Source organism: Crotalus tigris, unplaced genomic scaffold (assembly GCF_016545835.1).
Source record: "Crotalus tigris isolate CLP2741 ecotype Arizona unplaced genomic scaffold, ASM1654583v1 scf7180000018030.5226217, whole genome shotgun sequence".
NCBI lineage: Eukaryota > Metazoa > Chordata > Lepidosauria > Squamata > Viperidae > Crotalus > Crotalus tigris.
Genome location: NW_024096786.1, coordinates 5178868 through 5205680, shown reverse-complemented (window position 1 = coordinate 5205680; position 26813 = coordinate 5178868). Strand labels below are relative to the sequence as shown.

Genomic DNA, 26813 nt, shown 5'->3' with positions numbered 1-26813 from the left:
CTCAGAAGGCTACAATAAACATTGAAAAGAATGTAATAAGCATGCCAGTTGATTGTTTCAGGATTTTATTTCCACTATTAAAATGTGTATAGAAGTAAGCTTTACATCTTTAAAATTGAGCTAAACAAGTTTATTCTATGCTGTAGCTCCTGAATTTAAATTAATATGATGTGACCAAAAAAGAATCAAAAGAAAATTTAATGGTAGATGTAAAGAAAAGTTAATAAGATAAGTAAAAAATAAAGAATCCAGACCATATGAAGCATTGACTTCTTTAAAAAAATTCTACTTCCGTATATTTAAACTACAACTCTCAGAATCCCTTGCCAGTGAGCACATTCTTAGTGCTAAAACATATAGAGGGAGCTAGGTTGTCTACCATTGGAGTAAATTTCAAGAGCAGCTTTCAGTCAAAAATATTGACAGATATTGTTATTGTGTCCCTCTACATGTAGTCCTTGTATGCCTTTTGAGCATGCTGATTCCTGTCCCGATCCATAATTAGTAGCTACCCAGTATGTATTTTTAGCATTATTATACTTTATATCCTTTTTTACAAAGGGAATTCTTCAGTGTTAAGGGGAAAAGAGATAATAACACATTCAGTAGTTTGTCCCAATATCTGAAAATAATGATTGCTTTCTATATAAATAAATTTTAAAATTAATCAAATTCCTTTTGAAGCTGTAATGGATCGCCCTTAATGTATTTTAGTAAAAATTAAAGCTTGATTTAAAAAACATGAGAAATGATAATTTGAATAATAAATGTCACTAATTAACTTTGTGTATAATTTATTATGTTAATGCTGGAAAATCAATACAAATCAATTCAGTTTTATTATAAACAATCATGTTGTAGCAATAGCAATAGCACTTAGACTTATCCATGACCCCATAGTCCTTTATAGCACTCTATAAGGAGTTTACAGAGTCACCATATTGCCCCCAACCATCTGGGTCCTCATTTTATCGACCTTAGAAGGATGGAAAGCTGAATCAATCTTGAGTCGGCCTGGATCAAACTCCTGGCTATGGGTAGAGTTAGCCTGCAATACTGCATTCTGACCACTGCACCACCACAGCTGATGTTAAATTGTAGATTAATTTAGAATATGAGAATTGCAAATGTCTCTTCATCTTCACTTCTATTCTGATAGTCTATAGCTGAGAAACTACTGGAATTGTCAGAGTGCTCTGATAGATATATGCTTGCACTGCATGTGACACACAGCACAATTTTATTCATATTTATAAGTTGTAAACCCCACAGAACCTTACCAGATAGCAGCTTTTATCTAATCTTGTCTGGGTTCAGAAAGTAAACTGGATTGTTCCATCTTAATATTTTGATGGGATTCCACCAGGGAGGACCATAAGGTAGATGGGTAAATAAAATATCCTGGAAGAATGCCATTTTTACCAAGAAAAAAGCATACACATTGATTGTCACTAGGAGCTCAGCTAGATTTGAAAGAGAAACACTTAATAAAAAATATCTTGGGAATGACATATAGGGTGCATGCTAAATGTTGTGATTGTTTCTATTTTTTACAATATAATTTCACATAAGGTTTTTTTGAAAACTAGATGCAGCAAACGTTTTGGTGGTTGGCACGGAAAAAACAGCCAAAGAGCATGATTTGGGGATCATATTTTTCTTCAAGTAAGTAAAGATCGATAATGTAGCATATGCGACCTAAAGTTTTCATTTCCACCTAAAAGAAAATTACATATTTATTCCTTCAATGTCATTCAGAATTTTAGTGATGTTTATTTATTTACAACAGTGGTTCTCGACCTATCTAATGCCATGACCCCATAATACAGTTCCCCATGTTGTGGTGACCCCCAACCACTTATACATCACTGGGTGCCAGGGACGTGGCCAAAGAAAAGGGGGAAAAAATGGCGGACAGCCTTGTTTGGCGACCCCCGTGAAATGGTCGTTCGACCCCAAATGGGGTCCCGACCCACAGGTTGAGAACCACTGATTTACAATATTTGTAGAACTCCCCAGTCAAGCAGTCTTGGGGCATTTACAAGAAAGAGAAAAGATCAACTTTATTAAAACATACAGAAATACTATAAGCGACAACATGCAGTCAAATGATTGGCCATAGTTACCCTATGACTCAAAAATCATTACATAGAAATTGTTTTCAGAGCTTTCCAGAACACAAGGAGATTTGGTGCTAAATAAATTTGGAACTTTCTGTAGCAGCTTTTATTGAGAATACCTGCCTTCTAACCCATACCTCTCCTACTTCAGGTGGAGGTAGGGCTTCCAGCAATCCCACTTTTAGTATTTGGATCAAACAGGCAGAATCTTGTTTGGTAAGTTGGTCCCTGATCAGTCTTGATGCCATGTTCTTTAGGGCTTTAAGGGTAATGACCAGTAGATGGAATTGAGCCAAGAAGCCTACCAATAACTACAAGTGGTTCTCACAACCATCCATTTAGTGGTCATTTGAAGTTACAGTGGCACTAAAGAAAAAAGCCACTTGTTGCCAGTTTTTGCACTTATGATTGTTGCAATATCTCCATGGTCACGTGATCAAATTTGAGCGCCTGGCAACTGGCATGTATTTATAACAGTTGCACTGTCCCAGGATCATGTCATCACCATTTATAACTTTCCCAGTTAACTTCTGACAAGCAAATCAATTGGGGAAGGCAGATTTGCTTAATGACTGCATGGTTCGCTTAACAACTACAGTGATTCACTTAACAATTGTGGCAAAAACGGTTGTAAAATGGGACAAAACTGACTTAACTGACTGACTCGGCCCTGGAAATTTGGGACTTGGTTGTGGTGATAAGCTGAGAATTATGCGTAGTGCAGAAACTAAGACAAAACAAGTATCCATAGCCAGAAAAAAGATTGCTGTTTCATCTGTGTCATCCTCAGAAATAATCAATTCTGCTAGACAAAATTAATTAAGAAAAAGAAAAGCAAGGAAAAATGATAACTAAGTAAGACAGGAAAAATATATACATAAAGAAGTGGCTTCCAATCTTGTTTACAGCAGTTATAAATGCATTTATATTTTATTCCCTCTCATTATAGTTACATTGTGGCTCCCTTCTTCCCATATTCTATCCTTTCTAATCATCAAACCCAGAAATCATGTTCATTTTTTCTGTTTTCAGCAAAAGTCCATAAGGGGTTTCCAGTCACTGACAAATATGATTGTCCCTAACCAAACAAATCAATTTTGCCCTGTCTGCAAATTCTGTTATCTTCACCAACATTGCTCCATTATAGGTAATTCAGAGTCTTTTGACTTTGGGGAATATAATAATCTTGCTGTGGATTATCATGTACAAAAATAATCTTCCATAACTCTTTTCTAGTTGTCTCTCTGATTTCTGGTTTCTGATTCAATTGATTTCAGTTGAATATTAATCTTTAAAATTCTTGGTATCACTAAAATTCTTTGCATTGCCCCTTGTTCTAAAGATCCCTAAAACAAATATCACTTGGATACTGTAATAAGAGGGTAATGGTTCCACTTTTAAAGGCAAGCAAGTATGAAAAGGGAATTGCTTCTTGCTAGGAATTGCATTTTTGAAGTTTGAAATACACCCCATTAGTCTAACGTTAATTTGTAATTTTTTTTTTTAGGGAAGGGTCTGCTGTGTTTTGGAATGTTGAAGAAAAAACAGTAAGTGGAAAGCAGGTTTCTGGAGGTAAACTATTCTTGGTGTATGAATGAGGGTAATTAACATATTAATAAATTATGTATAAATTACCTTCTGAGATGGGATAAGGGTTAACTATAATATTTCTGACATAACCTGTTTTATTAGAATATTAATTTGATTTTTAAAACGCTGTAATATGATACAAACATAGAAAATGGCATCTCCTTCCTTGACTATATTGAGAAATAGAAGATGTAGTTACACCTGCTTGAAGAGGATCCAGCTATAGGAAATACCATATAGTATGTTGACATGAAAGAGGTTTACAGCCTTCCAGAGAGTGAAATAAAAGAGCAAATTAGCTAATTAATCTGAACACAAATCAGAAAATGTTGATTGAAGTGAAATTGGCCTACATTTTTTGGAAACTTTATTCTAATTCAGAAGGAAACAGATGAATAAGTCATGTCTCTTAACTAAAGTAATATTTATTTGGACTTTATGAAATAGACACTGTAACATAGTTAATCACTGTAACATTAACTTTCTAAAAGTCATTTGAAAAAATCTGAGTTAACATATTTGTAAAAAAACATCCTTGCAAAACCATGTAAATACTAAGATGACATCTAAAATGAAAGACAGTTTTCCCCTGTTAATGATTAATTCTGTCATACTTGTCTATTTCAATCTGCTTTCTAAAGAAAAAGAGAAATGGCTTTATTAACTAAGAGCAGATTGTATGCTGTCAAAAGAAACTATCTGACTCGGGTCTCACAGTTAGTTTATAATAAAAAAATAAGGGTTAATTCAATCAATATGTTGGCACAGAACTTGTAACACACACGTAAAGGAGGAAAGCCTTCGTTATATTCAGCATAACAACAAAGGGAAGAAATAAAGATACAGATTTCTCTTATAGATTAGTAGTTCGTATTTGATTTGGGATTTTATTCATTGTTGGATTTTTGTGGCTTACCCTGATCTTTTTCTTGCATTTGGAAATGCTATTTCTGCAAAACATTTAGCAAGTGTTATTAACCATTTTTATATTTCACTTTCCAATCTCCTTTATTAGTACTGTTCTTTGTGATGCCATGTCTTCCAAAGGATTCAAATTACATAATTTCCCAACTATTTCATAGTGGTTTATACCTAGCTGCAGATTTTTTTTTTTTTTGAGAATATATTAAAGGCTTTTTTTATATTCATCATGGTAAAATAATCAGGAATGGTATATAGAGTGGGTGGTAGAAATGCAGAAATAGTCAGATTCTAGAAGGAGACGTACATTGTTTTCAGAAACAAGTATTTCCAAATTTACCTTCATCAAAGTAACATGAATGCTGGATCAGATGGCATTTGTAGGAAGAAAATATCTAGAAAGTAAAGTTTTTAATTTCTGTGATTTTGCTAATTTTATAATAATAATAATAATAATAATAACAACAACAACAGTAATAATAGTAAAGTTGGAAGGGACCTTGGAGGTCATCTAGTCCAACCCCCTGCTCAGGAAGGAAACTCTATACCATTTCGGACAAATGGCTGTCCAGTCTCTTCTTAAAAACCTCCAGCATTCACCACTTCTGGAGGCGGGTTGTTCCACTGGTTAATTGTTCTAACTGTCAGGAAGTTTCTCCTTAGTTCTAGGTTGCTTCTCTCCTTGATTAGTTTCCGTCCGTTGCTTCTTGTCCTGCCTTCAGTAGCCTTGGAAAATAGCTTGACACCCTCTTCTTTGTGGCAGCCCCTGAGATATTGGAACACTGCTAACATGTCCCCCCACGTCCTTCTCTTCATTAAACTAGACATACCCAATTCCAACAACCGTTCCTTATATGCTTTAGCCTCCAGTCCCCTAATCATCTTTGTTGCTGTTCTCTGTACTCTTTCTAGAGTCTCAACATCTTTTTTACATCGCGGTGACCAAAACTGGATGCAGTATTCCAAGGTATTGTAAAGTGGTGTTACCACTTCACGTAATCTTGATTCTGTCCCTCTGTTAATGCAGCCTAGCACTGTGTTGGCCTTTTTGGCAGCTGCAGCACACTACTGGCTCATATTTAGGTGATTGTCCACTAGGACTCCGAGATCCCTCTCACAGTTACTATTGAGCAAGGTACCCCCTATACTATATCTGTGCATTTGGTTTTTCTTGCCTAAATGTAGAACCTTGCTTTTTTCAACATTGAATTTCATTTTGTTAGATAGCGCCCAGTATTCAAGTCTGTCCAGATCCTTCTATATCTTAAGCCTGTCTTCTGGAGTGTTGGCTATTCCTGCCAGCTTGGTGTCGTCTGCAAATTTGATGAGTTCCCCATCTATCCCCTCGTCCAAATCGTTGATAAAGAAGTTGAAGAGCACTGGGCCCAGAACAGAGCCCTGGGGCACCCCACTACACACTTCCCTCCATGTAGATGCAGTTCCATTGAGGACCACTCGCTGAGTACGGCCGGTCAGCTAGCTACAGATCCATCTGGTGGTGGTGTTGTCTACCCCACATTTTTCTATCTTGTCAAGTAGTAGGTTGTGATCTAGTTTATCAAATGCCTTACTAAAGTCCAAGTAAATTATGTCCACAGCATTCCTCTGATCCACTAATTTTGTCACTTGGTCAAAGAATGCAATAAGATTTGTCTGGCATGATCTATTTTTGACAAACCCATGTTGGCTTTTAGTAATGATTTTGTTTGCCTCTAGGTGTTCGCTTATTCGTTGTTTGATTATCTTTTCCAGGGTCTTCCCAGGTATTGAGGTCAGGCTGATAGGTCTGTAATTTCCTGGGTCCATTTTTTTTTCCTTTTTTGTAGATGGGAACTACATCAGCTCTTTTCCCATCCTCTGGTAGTTCCCCTGTGCTCCAGGACCTTTGAAAAATATAGTTCAGTGGTTCTGAGATCGCATTTGCCAGTTCCTTGAGAACCTTGGGGTGTAATCCATCTGGTCCTGGCGATTTGAACTCATCTAGGCTGGACAGGTGCTCCCTTACCATTTTCTTGCCTATCTTAACTTGTGTTTCTATTCTGTTTTTTATGGCACTATTTTTGATAGGTTGGTCTGTGTTTTCCCTTTGTGTAAAGACAGATGCAAAAAACAAGTTAAATAGTTCTGCTTTCTCCCTGTTGCTTGTCATCTTCTTGCCACTTTCATCCACTAATGGACCAATCATTTCCTTCACTTTTTTCTTGTTTTTTACATGTTTTTACATTTTCTTTAACAAATTCTTCCTATTTTTTTCTAAAAGGCTGCTTTCAGAATTATAATAGCAATAGCAATAGCACTTAGACTTATATACCACTTCATGGTGTTTTATAGCCCTCTCTAAGTGTTTTACAGAGCATATTGTCCCCAACCATCTGGGTCCTCATTTTACTGACCTTGGAAGGTTGACTCAACCTTGAGTCGATCAGGATCAAATTCCTAGCAGTCAGCAGAATTAGCCTATAATACTGCATTCTAACCACTGTGTCACCCGTGGCTCTTATAATCTGAGTTATAAAGAAATGCATGAGGGTATTTATAGGCACAAATTTACAACCTTTAACCAATTGTTCCTTGTAAACACTTCTCTATCTTGAGCAAAAAGTTGTGAGAAAAAAACTGGAATATGGAATTATTTTGTTTTCCTTGTGATTTCTTGTTGACATAGTTTTCTTCTCACAAGAGAATGAGGGCACTTTGGTCAATAGTCGAACTGTATCTAATTCTTCTTCAGAACTTGTTAGCAACTTTAATTTATAATCTATTTCCCAGATAAAGAATATTTTTCAAAAGCTGGAAAAACATGAGGTCCAGCCTTATGAAATTGCATTAGTTCACTGGGAAAATGAGGAGATCAGCTATAGAAGAGGAGAGTAAGTATGTGAATGTCATGAACTCATGAAGTTTTCCATTTAAGCCACAGGCTAATAAGGGTAGACATTTTGACAAATAATTATTTCCAGAACATATATTCAGATATAAGTTGTATTATAGTATCTTGGCATTTCATAAACTTCTTCATGAAAAAGATTGATAATTCCATTGTAAAATAAGAAACTAATGATGTTTCGGGGAAGCTGCTATGCTGTTGCTGACATTTCCTCCATCTCCTTCTCCATTTGCACATTCCATCACACAGGCAGCTCTTTCATTCCATCTGCTTAATGACCTAAGACGGGTAGGCAACCTTGGCTCTTTTATGACTCATGGACTTCAACTCTCAGAATTCCTGAGTCAGCATGGCTGGCTCAGGAATTCTGGGAGTTGAAGCCCACAAGTCATAAACGAGCCAAGGTTGCCTACCCCTGACCTAGGAGATCGCTTAACAGCTGGAATTGGGAATGCTGGGTTGCAGTTGTTGAGCAAAGCAGTTACATGAACATCTCACTTAATGACCACTTCACTCAATGATTCAGATTCTGATCCCAATTGTTGTTGTAAGTTGAGGACAGCTTTAACATTTCAGTTATTAAGACTGACCCTTATTACATTGCCACAAATTATCACTGTTCTGTTTGAGCATCTTCAAGGCCAATGCACTCAGCTATGTACAAAATATTAACACTTTTATGCAGATTGAATATACACTTTTTAAGTTTTAACTGATAAAAGATAGAATGAAAGAAACAGAAATTCACATATACAATAAAAGAAAAATTCATATGTGGAATAAGACATATGTTATGTCAAGTACTCTAAAGTTTATTTTTTCGTATTCTTTGGAACAGACTGAAGGATACCTGCTCATGTTTTGTTACACAGTCCCACCTCTTCTTCTAATACTCATTTGATTCACTATTAGACCAATGGTAATGCGGCTGGGACTGATAGGGAGCACAAAGTTGCTCAAACCTAATGTAATCCATTCATATCTTTTTTCATAGAGGGCAATCAAAGCTTCATAGAGGAGAAATCTTGATAAATTCAGATACAGAAATGGATGACATCGTTTTAGAGAAGTTTGCTTTTTCCAATGCTCTGTGCCTTTCTGGTAAGCTGTCCATCGTATAATTTCATTTAATGATTTGTATTATTACTTGAAATCTGGGAGGAAATGGAATTCATGAATGCATTTATAATATATAAGGCACTCTCACCAGATACTCTACTTAAATAGTTACATCTATAGTTACAACTATTGTGAACAATTTTCTCAGAAGAAAGAAAGGAAGGAAGGAAGGAAGGAAGGAAGGAAAAAGAAAAAGAAAGAAAGAATGAAAGAATGAAAGAAAGAAAGAAAATCAGACAACTTGTGCCCTGTTGCTCATTGTTTCAAAGATATTCCCTTACCTAAACAGGGAAACAGAATGACCAAGAGTGGGCAAAAAAACAATGGGAGTAGGAACCGATTTCCTGCTGGCTTCTCCATTGTGTTTCCTTGTGGAAATTTGGCAGGGAACACCAGAAATCTCATTCCCTTCCTTTCTCTCTTCCCCCTCCGATAGGCAGGTAAGTGGCTGTTTCTGGGTGGGAGAGGGAGCAAGGGATTGTGAGAGTAACAGGCAAACTGTCACAAAATAAAATTCATGTAACCGCAATACAGCCAGTAGCACTGAAGCAGCCACAACTTTCCCAAATTTCATTCCTTCAGGGAGTCATGATGCCAGATTTTGGACACCCGCTGTTGGGTGTCCAACAGCGGGTGTCCAACCTTGGTTCAAAAATTACCCTATGATATAGTGTTTCACCTAGTTTAAAGTCATGCAACAAATGTTTTAGTATCAAAAGTGGCTTTTATCTTTGAAAAGACAACTGGACTTTTCAGAAATAAAAACCCACTTTTGATACAGCTATGACCGAGATGACTGAGAATCTTCATAGAGAAAAATTTTAATACTACATAGATTATGCCATTGCAGATCATTTTATGTTACACTGTAGATTTGTGATTCTTTGAGAGCCAGTTTGATGAAGAGGGTAAAGCATCAGGCTGGTATTGTTGATACTAGTCCTGCTTTAGGCACAAAGGCAGTTGGGTGACCTTGGGCTAGTCACTTTCTCTCAGCCCTAGGAAGGAGGCAATGTCAAACTACTTCTGAGAAACAGAAGAAACGGTGTGTAGACTGCATAAAATTTAAGCATTCCTACTTTGTAGAAAATAATATTGTAAAATAATGTTTCCCTTTGGGCTGAAAGGAACATGAAATGGGAGGTTTATGATTGAACCTTATGTGAATTGGGATTAGAGTATTTTGATTTGAATAGGGGCAACAGAAATTTTACCTTTTTTTAGTGGGAAGGGTATTATCAATCAGAGTAGAGCTGGAAGGGACCTTGGAGGTCTTCTAGTCCAACCCCTGCTCAGGCGGGAGATCTTATATGATTTCAGACAGGTGGCTGAAAACCTCCAATGATAAAGCACCCACAACCTCTGAAGGCAAGTTGTTCCAGTGGTTAATTATTCTCGCTGTTAGGAAGTTTCTCCTTAATTCCAAGTTGCTTCTCTCCTTGATTAGTTTCCATCCATTGTTTCTTGTCTTCCATTCTAGTGCTTTGGAAAATAAGTTGACTCCCTCAAATACTGGAATATTGCTATCATGTCACCTCTAGTCCTTCTTTTCTCTAGACTAGCCATACCTAATTCCTGCAACCGTTCTTCATATGCTTTTGTCTCCAGGCTTTTAACCATCTTCGTTGCTACTTAGAGCAGAGAAATAATGGGTAGGTTCATATAAAATGGTAAAATGGTTCATATGAAACAGTATGCCAGGATTTAAAAAAATACTTGAAAAAGCAATTTTGACTTGATTTGCAAATTATACAATGAGGAGAAAAATTATTTGATCCCCTGCTGATTTTGTCCGTTTACCCACTGACAAATGATCGGTCTATAATTTTAATGGCAGGTTTATTTTAACAGTGACAAACAGAATAACAACAAAAAAATCCAGAAAAAGACATTTCAAAAATGTTACAAATTGATTTGCATTTTAATGAGTAAAATAAGTATTTGACCCTTTCTTAGTACTTGGTGGCAAAACCCTTGGTGACAATCACAGAGGTCAGACACTTTATGTACTTGGCCACCAGGTTTGCACACATCTCAGAAGGGATTTTGTCCCACTCCTCTTTGCAGAGCCTCTCCAAGTCATTAAGGTTTCCAGGCTGATGTTTGGCAGCTCGAACCGTCAGCTCCCTCCACAGATTTTCTATGGGATTAAGGTGTGGAGACTCGCTAGGCCACTCTAGGACCTTAATGTGCTTTTTGAGCCATTCCTTTGTTTCCTTGGCCATATGTTTTGGGTCATTGCCATGCTGGAATACCCATTTTCAATGCCCTGGCTGAGGGAAGGAAGTTCTCACTCAAGATTTGACAGTACATTGCCCTGTCCATCATCCCTTTGATGCAGTGAAGTTGTCCTGTCCCCTTAGTAGAAAAACACCCTCAAAGCATAACGTTTCCATCTCCATGTTTGACAGTGGGGGTGGTGTTCTTGGAGTCATAGGCAGCATTGCTCCTCTTCCAAACACAGTGAGTTGAGTTGATGCCAAAGAGCTCAATTTTGGTCTCATCTGACCACAATACTTTCACCCAGTTCTCCTCTGAATCATTCAGATGTTCATTGGCAAACTTCAGACAGGCCTGTACATGTGCTTTCTTGAGCAGGGGGGCCTTGCAGGCGCTGCAGGATTTCAGTCTTTCATAGCATAGTGTGCTACCAATTGTTTTCTTTGTGACTATGGTCCCAGCTGCCTTGAGATCATTGACAAGATCCTCCTGTGTAGTTCTGGGATGATTCCTCACCATTCTCATGATCATTGAAACTCCACGCGGTGAGATCTTGCATGGAGCCCCAGACCGAGGGAGATTGACAGTTATTTTGTGTTTCTTCCATTTGTGAATAATTGCACCAACTGTTGTCACCTTCTCGTTAAGCTGCTTGGTGATAGTCTTGTAGCCCATTCCAGCCTTGTGTAGGTCTACAATCTTGCCCCTTACATCCTTGGACAGCTCTTTGGTCTTGGCCATGGTGGAGAGTTTGGAATCTGATTGATTGATTGCTTCTGTGGATAGGTGTCTTGTAAAGGATAACAAGCTGAGATTAGGAGCATTCCTTTTAAGAGAGTGCTCCTAATCTCAGCTTGTTACCTGTATAAAAGTCACTTGAGAGCCAGAAATCTTGCTGATTAATAGGGGATCAAGTACTTATTTCACTCATTAAAATGCAAATCAATTTATAACTTTTTTGAAATGCACTTTCCTGGATTTTTTTGTTGTTATTCTATCTCTCACTGTTAAAATAAACTTAACATTAAAATTATAGGCTGATCAGCTCTTTGTCAGTGGGCAAACGTACAAAATCAGCAGGGGATCCAAATATTTTTTTCCCTTTCTGTATGTATCATGCTAGGTGGGTTTTTACTGTACATTACACTATGTCAAAAGAACATACCAGGTTAACAGAGAACAAATGCCTGGCCCTCAGTCAAAATCAGAAACTTGTATCTATTTTAAAGTCTGAAAGCAATAATCAACATACCATCATTTCTCAAGCATTGGGCAGTAAAAATTTAAAGATTTTATTTTGTGATAAAACTTGAAAGTGTACCACATAAGAATAATAAGTCTTTTATGCTTTTCTCTATTGTAGTAAAACTGGCCATTTGGGAAGCATCACTGGATAATTTTGTAGAATCTATCCAATCAATACCTGAGGTATGTGCTATTTTTTTCATTTTTCCATAAAATTAAGTCTGGGAAATTTGCAGATTTTTGACACCATAGGTGAATGAATTTGGATTGTTGTATTTACCATTTATTCTTGGGCATAAGAAATGAATTGGGATTTGTTTGCCATCAAAATTTCAGTGAAACTCTATTAAATTTGAACAGTTAGATATGAAACACTTTCAAGTTAACTTCAATGACTTTACAAAATGCTTAATTAAACTCATGTGTCTAAGGGGGATCCTGTTGTTTTAATTATACCTATTATGTTTGTTGTGGGCAACTATTTGCTTGAATGTAGATTGACATCATGTTTAATTATGAATCCTCATGTCAATAAGCTTCAATATATAGGATGCCAAGAATGCAATTTTGAAATAGAAAAAGTTAACTTCTCACAGTTAATGAAACTTAGAAATGTTTCTTACTATGAAATTTTAAAATCTATCACTTTGAAAATGATTTAATATGCTAAAGTTGATCCTTTTGTTAGGGAATGGGAATCTATAACAAAGTTAAATATAGGAAAAGAAAGAGGAATAGGCCACCAATAAAAAAATATAGACAGCTTAGAACTTTAGAAAAGGTATCAGGAAAGCTAAAATCCAGAATGGTTGGTCTATTATACTAAGAATAGAAGAAAGTTATTTAGATATGTTCAAAGTAAAAGAAAAAAGCATCATTGTAGCAGTTGTGTATTGAAGGTGGCAAAATATTGTGTTCCCCAGGTAATATTGAACAGCAAAACATAAGGACTTGAATGGTTGAGTCTTATAAAAACATGATTAGAGAATAACTAATTACTTTAAATAAATCCTGGGGATTTGTCACCTTTGTTTCTGGATGGGCTGGTTTGCCTCAGACAGAACCTGTGCACAATCTGGAGGTGCTCCCAGACTCACACCTCCAGCTTGATCAATGTGTTGTGGAAAATTTTCTTTTTTCAAAGGCACTTCTAATAATGTTGTGTGCTCTGCAAGATTTCTTTTGGGGGAAAACAGTGTTAAATAGTCTAAGAGCACCAGAGATCTTCCATTTAGGATAAAATACATTCAATATTTATCCACCTGGACAATTCTCCCTTGATTGGTTGGCTAATTAGCCATGATGGTCAAGGGTCAAGAGAACAATAGGATGAACCATCACTTCCTTGTGGTCTACATTTTCAGTCTGAAAAGGATTCTATTAAACTGGAGAAGACAAGGAATTTGGACCTGGAACAATGTTTTTATATTAGTGTGAAGTATTCTGTTCTTAAGGTGCCATTCAAACCTATCACAGTAGGATTCTGAGTGCATTTATTAGGATAGTATCAACCCTTTAGATCAAGCAGGATCAAGAAACAGGCACAGCAGTGATCACTGTAGATAGAATGACTGAATCTTGAAAACCTGTCAAAGTTTCTCTCTGCCCCATTTTACATGAAGCAAAATCAAAGCAAGTTTATTTGGAAAAGTCTCCCCTCAGCGGTTGACTCACTTTGTCCCCATTCCCAAGGCCTGATTTACATTCCTTCAAGATAGATAACATGGTACTATAGATTTTGTGATATGGAAAAGCTTGCTGCATAGCTACTTGAGGATTCATCCTCGTCTCCTGGAAATGCTTGTAGAATGCTGAGATATTCATCAGATAACATAAGTCTTTGTGAATGGAGCATTTTAATTGATCTCTCTGTCCTGTAGGATAGATCTTAACCTAGAACCTAAACTTTATCAGGAAGTTCTCGGGCCATGACAATAGGGTTATCACAAACCATCTATGGCAAGACTGCCTATCCCCACCTCCCAAAACTAATATGAAAATCAGGGTAGATCTTTATTGTCATCAGGATTGCTTCTGCCAGTTCAAGTAAAGAGTGCAGTTGGCATCGGGGTGGGTAATATTGTACATCTAAAAAATATCAATGTTCTTACTGGTTTATTACTTTCTTCTTATAGATGCTTAAATTAAGAAAGAAACTGAAACTCTCTCATGCTGATGTTATGCAGAAAATTGGGGAACTGTTTGCCTTGAGGTATCTGAATTAAAGACAAGCAAATAGATTGCATTTTAGAATCAGTTTTAAAAGCAATCTTTAACAAAAAAAAAATACCATGACAGTATCTATCTATCTATCTATCTATCTATCTATCTATCTATCTATCTATCTATCTATCTATCTATGTTTTCTGAGGTTTTTGCGGGTGTTTGTATGTAGGTCTTTGGTTGTTCGGGTTTTCTCCCGCGTAAAATTGGAAGTGTCTTGGCGACGTTTCGACGAAGTCCCATTCATCATCTTCAGGCTGGTGTTTTCAGCTTCGTGCTTCGAGGAGCAATGTCTGCATGGTAGGCAGCTGTATTAATCTCTAGGCCACAGGCTCTGTCTCTGGCTCTAGTTTGAGCTGATACAAGGCAAAAGATTTCTCTCTCCCATATTTGGGCAACAGGGTGTAACATACAGCATTCTAGATAACTCCTCCCCTGTTTCTTCACTCCCCAACACAGCTGGCAAAAGTGAGACAGAGCCTGTGGCCTAGAGGTTAATACAGCTGTCTAACATGCAGACAGCCCAGGTTCGAATCTCAGAAGGGTATGTCTGGTTGAAAAGAGCTAAAGAGTTCAAAATAGCTATTCCAGTTCTCCCTTAATTCTTTGCTAGCAATCCAAATTTTAGATATATATATATTTAATACCAGTAGTTTTTTTTCTGTAGTGATACTTATATTTCTACTTATAAATCTAGCATAGTCTTTTAAAATGTTTTATGTTTAGAGTGAAAAGTAATGTTTACTCTTTAAAAAACCAATTCACTATGAGGGACCATGTAAACCCTTGTAAGGAACAAAAACTTAAATAGGAAACAGTCTTAAATACAATAGAAAGGCTCATTACAGCTAAGCCTAAGTCACATGCCATTAAAATGTCAGATTGTTTGAATAATTAGAAGAAAATGCACCATGGAATGATGCAAAATCACCATGCAAGGGTTTTGTTGAGATGTGATATAAATGTATTAAAAACTGGAAACGATAATGCTTATGCCATTAAATTGTAAACTTGATAAATTCTGTATTTTCTTCAACTCCTTGATAACCTAAGTTTCACGTAATACATATTATATATCACCCTAAATAAAAGATAATAACATGTCTCTAAAGCTTAAATCAAGTTCTAAAAGAATAGAAGGCTTATTTGGAGATGGAAAACTAACCATAAAATCTGTAGCTGTGGGAATGTAAAAGTTTTTTTGCTACATGAAGAGTGTTTGTCCAAAGAGTATTTGTTTGTCTCAAATTATAACAATGCAGTATGCAAAATACAATTCATTAACTGGCTTTTAAATAAGAATTTATCTATCTTCTCTTCCTCAGGCATCGTATAAATCTGAGTTCTGATCTGTTGATTGCCCCAGATTTCTACTGGGACAGAGAACATCTTGAACAACTGTATGATAAAATGTATCGGTTTCTCAGTATTGATCGCAGAGTTAAGGTATTATTTTACTGTTTCTCTCTCAGCTTGGAGATTTTTTTTTTTATCAGTCGCTTCTCTTAACAAATCTAATTTCTCTGTTTTCATCCTCATTGTTTTTGGACAAATATTGTTATTTTGCCAGCTGCACTATTTATTTTAGGAACAATCTACAAATATTATTTTCTATTTGCATAAAATGGTAGGCCAATTATAAAATGTTTAGCAACGTGTATGAACAGTATTCCTGGTTTGTTCAGGACAAGTTAGAATGCTACCTCTGAGACGCTTCTTTCTTGTGATTTAGTATAGCTGTTCCCACTACCAGGAGGAATGGTTTAGGCATAATCAAGTAGTGGGTTTCAACAGGTTATTATGAATAAGTCAGATTGTAGCTTTATTGTTTTATGCAAACATAATCAATACATTCTATAACTTTTGGGGAGATTTATGATAAGTTTACGCTTTTTCTTAAATTCATGTAATTCTAATGGGTGGAGGAACAATTGTCACCAACAATTTAGCAAGTGGAATATTACACAGAAACTTGCTTTTTCAGGTTTTCTGCTGTTTTTTTTTTTTTAGAGTAGTTTATAATTAATGGTTGACTCTAAAAATTACTTAGATGATTTTTCTTAAAATATGTACAATATATTACTATGGGGATATTAGAAAAATATATCTTGGTGATCGTTAGATGGCAACAAGAAATGTTTAGAAATCCTAGTCAAGGAAAGGTTTAGAAATGCAGTCAAGAACTTGTGAACATAAAGTAGTACTTTCCACAAATCTGTTACTTTTCAATAGAAAAGAACATAAGTAGGTCAGGGTCTAACTGTAGAGTCATTGGTGTTCTCTAAGCTTGGTTGTTTGCTTGCAGATGTTTCATTATTGACAAAGTAACATCAACAGTGCTGTGAGTGTGGGACTTGCTCTCTCTTTATATACAGTAGCTTGCTTTCCCTCTGTTGGTGAAAGTGTAACTTTTTTTTTTTTTTTTGTAGTTCCTTGACTAAAGTATTGCTTTTTGCTTGTTTGTCTGGTGTTAATCCCTGATTATCTGGTCTTTTTGTTTTTCTTAGCTTTTTTATTGTATCTTTTGAATGGTGTGTAAATGTGGTCTATCTCTATTTGTCTATTAATGGATGACTTGTCTGAAAGCTAAGCTTCCAGGAATTCCATAGTTTTTGGATTTAGCTTCGTCTAGGACAGTGGTTCTCAACCTTTTTAATGCCGCGACCCCAACCGGTCGTAAGTCGAGGACTACCCAACCGGTCGTAAGTCGAGGACTACCCAACCGGTCGTAAGTTGAGGACTACCCAACCGGTCATAAGTTGAAGACTACCCAACCGGTTGTAAGTCGAAGTCTTTCCCTGCCCGGGAGCGCCGCGCATGCGTGGTGCCGCCCCCTGCGCCGGCTGAGGTGTAGCTGGCAAGGGGCAGCGATGGCGCAGGGCGACCACCGGCTGGGCCACCAGCTGGCCCAGCCCAAAGGAGGTAAGGCACCCGCCGGGCCCCACACGTGCCAGCAACCCTCCCTGTGCCCGCCGGCCTCCCACCCCTGGCCCTCTTTTACTTACATTTTTACTAGTTGCTCAGCAGGGAGGGGTGGAAGTTTCCGGACAGCTCGCCTTCGCTGCAGACAACTTGCAGCACCGTTTGCAGAATGGGACTTTTGGCGGGCTCAGCAGGGCAGAGACAGCCTGGACAATTCCTATTGGCTTTTGAAAGCCAATAGAATTAGACTCTATTCAAGAGAGTCTATTCTATTGGCTTTTAAAATCCAATAGAATAAAAGGGAGTAGCACAGCTAAGGAAAAGGGGGAAAAAATGGCGGACTGCGTTATTTGGCGACCCCCATGAAATGGTCGTTCGACCCCAAATGGGGTCGCGACCCACAGATTGAGAACCGCTGGTCTAGGACAACAGTTTTCCAATTGAAATTATAGTTCAGTCTTTCTACATGCTATGAGTTTTCATTGTACCTTCCAGTTGCTAAATGGTGTTCATGGATGCACTCTGCTATCTTCTGCCTGTCTGTCCTACATACTAGCTGTTATAGTCCTTACACTTCGTGTTATAGATGACTCTTGTTCTTTCTTCTTGGGCTACTAAGTCATTCGGTTTACATAACATGGTTTGGAGGGCTTCAGTTGATTAGTGTACTACAGTGATACCACATGGTTGTAATTGTCTGTTGATTGTTTCTGAAATGGTTTTGATGTATGATAGTGTTGCAGGGATCAGTTTGGCTTTACAGAGCAGCATCATTTAGGCTGAACCAGCTGACTAGGATAGCAATCTGTAACAATATTCATGAAACTTTCTCTAGACTCCACACATTCTTAGTGAACTCTGGACTATAGTTACATAGTTATTAGTATATAGTTATTAGTATGCAAATATATTTTAATTCAGTAACAGATTGAACAGGTTGTTTTTGGCTGCCCTTGAAATAACCCAGTTGTTTGAAATGAAATTAACTAAGAAGATTTATAAATTTGCTTTCTAAGACGTGATTGCTGCCATGATGTCATGGTTCTGACTAATGAAACACTTGAAAGAACTTCCAGGCACTGTTGTGCCTGTGTATGAACAACAGGATTCAGGAATAAAACAACCTCACTACTGTCTTTAAATTAATGCACATGGATAAAAAAGTCTGCCTTTTTTTTTTAAAGTTCACAAAATCTTTGCAGTCCAATAAGAAATGAAATTGACAATTTCATTTGAGAAACTATGGATTTTTTTTAAAAAAATAGACTTTTTATAGAATTCACATTATTTATAGATCCATTATGTAGCTTGGGCTACAAGCTACATAATGCCTGCATGGAGTAAGTACTAGTAGTAATCTAATAATAAGGTAACTTTGATACATACATAAAAGTTACTTTATGGATTAGATTCTGCAGCATTTTAACTACAATTTCATAGTGAACTCTGATACATTTGTGCCCTATGTATCTAAAAAAAATTTTTTTTAATTTAAGTATTTTTTTTCAGGCAGCAAGTAAAAGAGCACAGGAAGCTTTTCCTGCTCCCCTATATTCTATAACCTTCAGCTGTGGCTTTTCAGGAGTAAAATGCTGCAATTAAGTAATCTGTGTGAATATATAAAAATAGATATGTATTCACACTGCCAAACTGAACTGTTTTACATTCAGCTTTATTTCAGGATTTGCTTCTAACTTTGTGTTGAAATTCTCTGCTGTAAATTTTATTAAAGGTTTGGGCATATTTAACCCTATTGCATTGTTAGCTGAGTTTTGCTAAACCACACTTACCCCTTCATTATTATTTGGTGAAGTATATTAGGCTATGATAGATATCTTACACAATTTAACTAAATGCTTCAGAGGGCAATTGTGATGAGGGCTGACCTCTAAATATTGTGTTAGGTTCATCACAAGAAATGCTCAATAAAAAAATCTATTTCCATTTAAAGATTATAAATGCATGCAAGTGGAGAAAGGAAATTAAAGCCTGGGATTATGTGAGCGATCTACACATTGCAATCTATTGTGTGAATGCTGAAAAATCACATCTCCCAAGACTAAGAACTGCTCTGAGTGCTCAGTCTTAGTTACTCTAGTATATTCAGTTTATAGAAATATTGTAAAGTAATTCTCCATATTTATGATTTCCAAAAATTCACCTCTGGAAGTAACGTATTAAGAAATTGTTTATTCAAGGTTTTCTGAAACATCAACTTTTCTATCCTTACTACTGAAGGTAGTAAATGAAAAGCTCCAGCAGTGCACAGAACTGACAGATCTGATGAGAAATCATTTGAATGAAAAACATGCTCTGCGCTTGGAATGGATGATAGTAATACTCATCACTATAGAGGTTGGTTTACTAAAATTGTTTCCTAGAACATGCCCAGAATGTTGACAAGTTCACTGAAGAGTATTTAAAAATTGTTTCCTTACATCAGGGCTTTTCAACTAGTGGTACGGTACCACCTGTGGTACATTGGCACCTGGCAGGTGGTACGTGACCATCCTAGAAAAGTGGTAGCAGGGGAGGGGAATGAGCTGAACCGGTGGCAGCAACGCACAAGCCTTAGCGAGAGACGGCTGGAGCTGCAGGGCTGTCGGGGCTCAGCAGAAGCACCAGGATCAGTGCCGCTTTCCAGCTGATTGGCACTTCTTCGTGGCTGTCAGGGCTCAGTGGAAGCACCAGTATCAGTGCCAGGCTCCAGGATCACCATGCGCTGATCCTGGTGCTTCCGCTGAGCCCAGAAGAAGCGCCAATCAGCTGGAATGTTGCAGCATCTCCAGGGTCTTGTGATTTACATTCAAATGCTTGGCAACCAATTCATATTTATGACGGTCACCGTGTCCCAGAGTCATGTGAAGTGACCAAAACCTGCTACAACCATCCAGCAGACAGGGGAAATAAAAATCAAACACCCCCCAAACCACCCCTGCTGCCAATCCTCAACAGAAATGCTCACAACAATAAAAACCTTGGACAGGAGGAAGAATGCCGCCGGGCAGGCAGGCAGGCAGGTGTCTTGCTCGGCTGTGGCTTGGGGGGCACTTTTTTCAGTGCCATTGTAACTTCGAACAGTCACTAAGTGAACTGTTGTAAATCGAGGACTACCTGTACTTTATCACTTTTTTCCTTCTTTTTTTGGGTCATCAAGTTTTTGACACCTTGCTAGGCGACTGGTGGTACTTGAATGTTGCCATATCCTAAAAGTGGTACAATGGGTGAAAAGGTTGAAAAGCCCTGCCTTACATAAGGTACAAGTTTCCAAATGATTTGAAAATAGTTTCCATGAACCTATTTAAAAAGAGACAAATTAGGTTAGTACAATAATAGTGAGTCAATTTTACTATTCTATTTTACTTTACTATATACCCACAGCCTTATTTTATAACCATATAAATCAAAATGAGCAACTGGTAAGTTTATTACAGTGCATACTGAATATTCCATGAGTTGTGCAAAGTATGTAGGCTGAACAAAGGTTTAATGGTAATTTAATGTTTTACATGCTGTATACATATATTGAATATTCTACTGACAGTTTCTTTCTGAGTTGCCAACAGTACTATTTATAAAATGTATGATGCAAGATAGTACATTAAAAATACAATGGCAACTTCCTCCTCCATTGTCATTAGAGTAATGTGTTCTTTATTTGATATTACTTGTTCAGCAAGGGCTGGAAATTCCATCCTCCAGTCTTGAAATTCTTACTAACTAAAGGTATAGTCTTTGTCTCAACATAGTGGAGACCATTTGTTAGGAGCAAGGCAAGAACCTTATAGCTGAATATCCACTCTATTGAATTGGTGACTAGATTTTAAGTACTATATTATCGCATGTCATTCTTTCACTGAGACCACTCCAAGCTCTCGGAACCTTTCCTGGATAGTGTGGTATCCACACCAGAGAGAAATTTACTCATGCTGCAGTACCCCAAAGTCAAAGGAATGGCCATGAGTTTCTCCAAATTTACATTGCAAAGGGAAAGGATGTGAATGTATTGAATACATGTGGAGTAATCATAGTAATTATGTTTAATTAAATAACATTTATCTTTTGTTTCTGGCTCCCCAACTGAAAGGCTAAATGCTGCTCTCTGGGGGGGAAAAAAGTTGTAAATCCCTATCCTAGTGCTAAACTCAGCTAGTAGACTAATTGCTAAAGCCTTCAACAAATACAATTTCTGAACATAGGCAAGAATAACTACCCATCCCCCAAAAACTATTTCATATGCAGGCAGACGGTGGATAGAGATAGAAGGGAGCAATAGAAAAGGGTAAATCTCGCCTATCCAGGCCTTCCTAGCAACAAATGACACCAAAGCAAAGGTGGCTACTGAAGAATAAATTTGTAGATTTATCATCTTTAGTTCTGGAGAAGGTGGAACTGCCAGACAGATCTGATGTGCAACACAGAAGTTCTCCTAAACTTGAGACTCTAGCTCAAAGAGCAGGTGACAGTTGTGGCTAGGAGAGCCTTTGCATAACTTTGTGGTGTACACCAATTGCGCCCTTTTCTGAATCGTGAGGCCATGCACTCAATCACTTATGTCCTGGCCATCTCTCATTTGGATTATTGCAATGCACTCTATATGGGGCTATCTTTGAAGAGTACTTGAAGAGCTACAATTGGTCCAGAATGTGGCAGTGCAGTTTTAGAAGCTCCTGGGATGGCACATGTAACATCACTGTTAACACAAGTTCTACTGGATGCTGATTTTCTTTCGGGTCCAATTCAAGGAATTGGTTATTTAAAGCCTTTAAAACTATCCATGGCATGAGTCCTGGATATCTGAGAAACGATCTTCCCCCAATGGGATCAGCCTACTCCACTCATTCTAGCAAAAGGAGCCTACTGAGGATTCCATTAATCAAGGAATTTCAGCTGGTGGGATTCAGGGGATGACCTTTATTGCTACACATACCCCATCCTTTGGAACATCTTGCCACCAGAGATGAGATCTGCCCCCTCTCTAATGGCAGAGGGTTGGTTTGCATGGGCCCCCCCGAAGGAAAAGCATAGGCTGGAAGTGGTTGATGCAGTAACAGAGAAGGCACCACTGTTGCTCTGCTTGAAATCTGCCATTATTTAGTTCTTAAATCTTTTATCATTTTTAATGTTTTTATATCTGTTTTATTACATTGTAAGCCGCCCAGAGTCGCCTCAAACCATGAGATGGGTGGCATATATTTAATAAATAATAAATTCCCTGGTTACTATTATAAATCAAATGGCCCTCTGTCCTAATACAGCCATAGTTAACAGGTGCCAGATAGTTAGAAAGTTTGAAGGGCTGGATTTCAAAACAATAATATAGGGAATAAATTGAAATTCAATAATCTTGCAAAAGTGTAGCAAGTGTACTCTTTATACAGGTCCCCATTCATCTTATAATACTTCTCTTTTCCATACACCCCTCCCCATTTGTTCCCATTCTGTGACCACTGTGTAGAATTCAGTATTCATTCTGCTATTTTGGGGTTTCCTTCAGTCCCCCCCCCAAAAAAAAATCTTTTGTGCTTTTGCCTTCGCATAGAGCACTTTGTGTGAATGCTAAAAATAGAAGTCAGCCAAATAAGCATAAAAGCTAGCAAAATTCTGTTTTGTATTGCAGGTCATGTTTGAACTTGGAAGAATGTTTTTCTGATACCAGGAGTACATTGCAACAGACATTTTATGAAACTAGTCGCTGTCCGAGCAACAGGTTTATTGGACTTCAGCTTTATTCATTTTGGAAAGTGAGCAAATGTCATGATAAATTTATGGACATTTGCTACAAAATGATGGGAGTCAGTGCATTTAATTTCATATTTCATCAGTTACTATGTTCCTTGGAATTCATAGTGTAAAAACATTGTGAGGCTGGTTTTCTATCTTAATGGATGCAGATTATCTGTTACATTACAGGAAAAGGATATACAGTATGTACTACATTCAGCAGTTTTCTGTATATAAGCTGTACATTTTCTCACAATATATTCAATAGAATTAAGGAAAATATGTATATAATATGTCATTATGTATATGGGGAGCCAATGCATAGAAAATCCTAATATAGTTCATTTATAAAGGAAGAGTTAAAATCAAAAATTCTCTTCAGCTAAAAACTCTTTCGAACTGTTTAATCACAGAGATTTTATAAATTCAGACTGGATTCTTCATGAAGCAAGACATGTTTAATGTCTTTGACTATATTGCTTTAGGCAAATTTTCCTCAGTAACCATTATACACCTATGAACACCAACTGAAAAGCTGTGAAATAAAATAAATTAAACAATCTAATATCTAGTAAAATGACTAGTATCTAGTCAAAATAGTTTGGATTTGAGAGACCTTAATTTTGCTTCAAAGAAATTAATACATTTCTTCAAAGAAGCAAGATTAAGTTCTGATATAGGTAGTCAAAATATTTTGACTAGCTATATCAGAAAACTCGTGAAAGCTTTACATTTGTACCCAGGATCTGGTTCTCAACTAGCTTTCCAAAATTTATCATGAATGTTACAGTTGTCAGATTTTTATAAGAATTTAAAAGAAATTTGCTCTTTGGTTAAAGAAAATGGGAAGAACTTTTGTAATCGAACCTACTGCTGAAATTTTATCATGGGAAACAGAAAATATACCTGATAGAAAGCTCTGTTCATAATTTTCTGTATTTTATACTGCACAAGTTTATAAAATAACAAGCTCAAAGCATTTGTGAGGAAGGTACATTTTATCATTTATTTTTTCAACTTTGCATCACTTCTCTATCATGTCCTCAGTAACGACAGCACACATTATACACAGTAATAGCATACTTGCGATTCTTGAGACAGTGGGGCTTAAACATTTCTGAATTTTTAATATTTCTACATAAATATGACTTAAAATGTGATACTATTCACACGTTCTAAAACTAGAGAATCCAATTAAACAAATTAGTCAATATACTTGATCATTTATTAAGGAGCATGATCCAAAGCTACATGTGTGTGACAAAAATATACAAACCTCTAGGATTATTAGTTCATTTGAAGGGGAAATTAATCAGATATTTCAGTGATAAGGTCCTGCCTAACAGAATTCTGAGTATTCTTATCAATGTCTGTCTTCACAGCATAGTAGATGAAAGTGTGTCAGGATTTAAACAAAAGAGATTTCTGAGGACGTCTGAAAAACTTGTTAATACTCACCAGGTTGGAAAAAATTATATAACTATTTTCAAAGAATTTTGATTCCACCAGTCTACTGTTAGGTAGATTGTGTACAAATGAAGGCAATTCAACATCCTTTTATCCTTGCAAGAGAGGTTGACCAACCAAGATCACACCAACAGCAAAGCCTATAATACTCTTGAGAGGTTTCTAAAAATCCCACAGTAACATCCATGGAACTAAAGACCAGTTCATCAAGCAGGGAAGCCCACCAATATCCTGGAGTTGAAGCTGTTTGGTAAGGAAGAGTAGTTAAAATTCCTCCAAGCCAACATGAAGTGTTCATCAATAGTTATCAGAAATGCTATCGCACCGAATAGTCAGCAACACCAATTACTGAAATGTTCACTTTTTTTTCCACAAATATTTTTTAATCATTTCCTTCAAATGAATAAGCCTGTTTTTGATTCATTTGTTTAATTGAGGTCACGTTTATGCAGAAATATTAAATTTAGAAGGGTTCACAAGCCTTTAAGCCCCACTTTAAATGGCTAAACAGTTGAAATGAAATAAAAATATTATATAAATTTGAGAAGCAGATATTCAAGACATCATTTCTATCAAAATTGTATTGTGTCAAACCTTTCCCATTGCTTTATTATACAGGTAGTCCTCAACATATAACAGTTCGTTTAGTGACCATTAAAAGTTACAACAGCACTGAAAAAGGTTACTTATAACTATTTTTCACTTACAACCATTGCAACATCTCTATGGACATATGATCAAAATTCAGATGCTGGGCAACAGTTATATTTATGCAGAGTTCCAGGGTCATGCGATCCATTTTTGTGACCTTAAGCAAAGTCAATGGAGAAGCCAGATTCACTTAAAAGGCATGTTACTAACTTAACAACTGCAGTGATTCACTAAATAACTATGGCAAGAAAGCTCATAAAATGGGACAAAATTCACTTAACAAATGCCTCACTAAACAATAGAAACTTTGGGCTCAATTACAGCCACAAGTTGAGGGTTTCCTGTATTTATTATACAATTTCATTAACAGAATTTGTGGCATTCAAATTTTGCAACGGTAACAAGAAAAATGAACGTCAAATATTGCATAAAGGAGAGAGAGAGAAGCCTCTATTTGTTTAGCTATCATTCTTCCATTGAGTTAAATCAGCGGTTCTCAACCTGTGGGTCGGGACCCCATTTGGGATCGAACAACCATTTCACGGGGGTCGCCAAACAACGCTGTCCACCATTTTTCCCTTTTCCTTAGCTGTACTACTCCCTTTTATTCTATTGGCTTTTGAAAACCAATAGAATAGACTCTCTTGAATAGAGTCTAATTCTATTGGCTTTCAAAAGCCAATAGGAATTGTCCAGGCTGTCTCTGCCCTGCTGAGCCTGCCAAAAGTCCCATTCTGCAAGTTGTCTGCAGCGAAGGTGAGCTGTCTGGAAGTTTCCACCCCTCCCTGCTGAGCAACTACTAAAAATGTAAGTAAAAGAGGGCCAGGGGTGGGAGGTGGGAGGCCGGTGGGCACGGGGCACGGCGGGTGCCTTAACTCCCTTGGGCTGGGCCAGCTGGTGGCCCAGCCGGTGGTCAGCCTGCACCGTCTCTGCCGCTTGCCAGCTATGCCTCGGCCGGCTCAGGGGGCGGCACCACGCATGCACGGCACTCCCAGGCAGGGAAAGTCCTCGACTTATGACCGGTTGGATAGTCCTTGATTTACAACCGGTTGGGTGGTCCTCGACTTACGACCGGTTGGGGGTCACGGCATTAAAAAGGTTGAGAACCACTGAGTTAAATAATCAAGTCTGAAAAATGCAGTGTTCATAAACATGAGTTTGTTTTAGATTAGAACATATTTCAATTTGGAAATAATGCATTATTGTAATCTTATTCAGAAGTATCACATAATGCTGGATCAGAACATTAGCAAAGCCTCATAGACTCTGGCTGATTATTTTATCTCTGGCAGAACAGTTAGTATATCTTGTTTGTGAAAATTAATATTAAGGTTGCTAGTTTGTATGGAATGTATTTGAGAAAATCACTGACACACCCTCTTAAATGTAAAATGGAGTGAAGAGTTACTTCCATTTCCCAACTAGAACTAAGTTTAACTCTTTCTTTTCATTTTCCTAGCTTAGAGGTTCTGTTTTGTAGTGAGACACACCTATTCAGGATCTCACCTGCCCCATTTCACAAACTTGACTGATTCCATAACAGCTGTGCTTCTAGTATGACCTCAAGAATGCACTGGAAATAGGTTTAATTCAGAAAAGCATTCAATAATATTCCTCTTGAGAATCTAAAAAAGATGGCTATGCTATATTACATGGATACAGAACTGGTTCAGAACTGTTCAGTTAGTCCTTGATTTGCCACAATTGAGCCTAAAATTTCTGTT

General features: G+C 37.2%; 1 protein-coding gene across 7 annotated transcripts in view; it reads left to right on the top strand.

Annotated features, from left to right (window-relative positions):
• Positions 1-23950, top strand: part of RMND1 (required for meiotic nuclear division 1 homolog) — a 39384-nt gene extending 15434 nt beyond the window's left edge. For 3 of the 7 annotated variants that reach the window (XM_039346917.1, XM_039346918.1, XM_039346923.1), the window contains 11 exons: positions 1590-1665; positions 2272-2336; positions 3153-3267; positions 3628-3667; positions 5544-5598; positions 7401-7501; positions 8513-8619; positions 12221-12285; positions 14238-14314; positions 15651-15771; positions 19486-19662. In XM_039346917.1, coding sequence (XP_039202851.1) covers positions 1590-1665; positions 2272-2336; positions 3153-3267; positions 3628-3667; positions 5544-5598; positions 7401-7501; positions 8513-8619; positions 12221-12285; positions 14238-14314; positions 15651-15771; positions 19486-19647 — 984 coding nt within the window. In that variant the 3' untranslated portion in view covers positions 19648-19662. Of the gene's footprint in view, positions 1-1589; positions 1666-2271; positions 2337-3152; positions 3268-3627; positions 3668-5543; positions 5599-7400; positions 7502-8512; positions 8620-12220; positions 12286-14237; positions 14315-15650; positions 15772-19485; positions 19663-22867 lie in introns of those variants that run through there. The other 4 variants (XM_039346919.1, XM_039346921.1, XM_039346922.1 and 1 more) reach the window with 4 other exon arrangements.
• The last annotated feature ends 2863 nt before the right edge of the window (positions 23951-26813 follow it).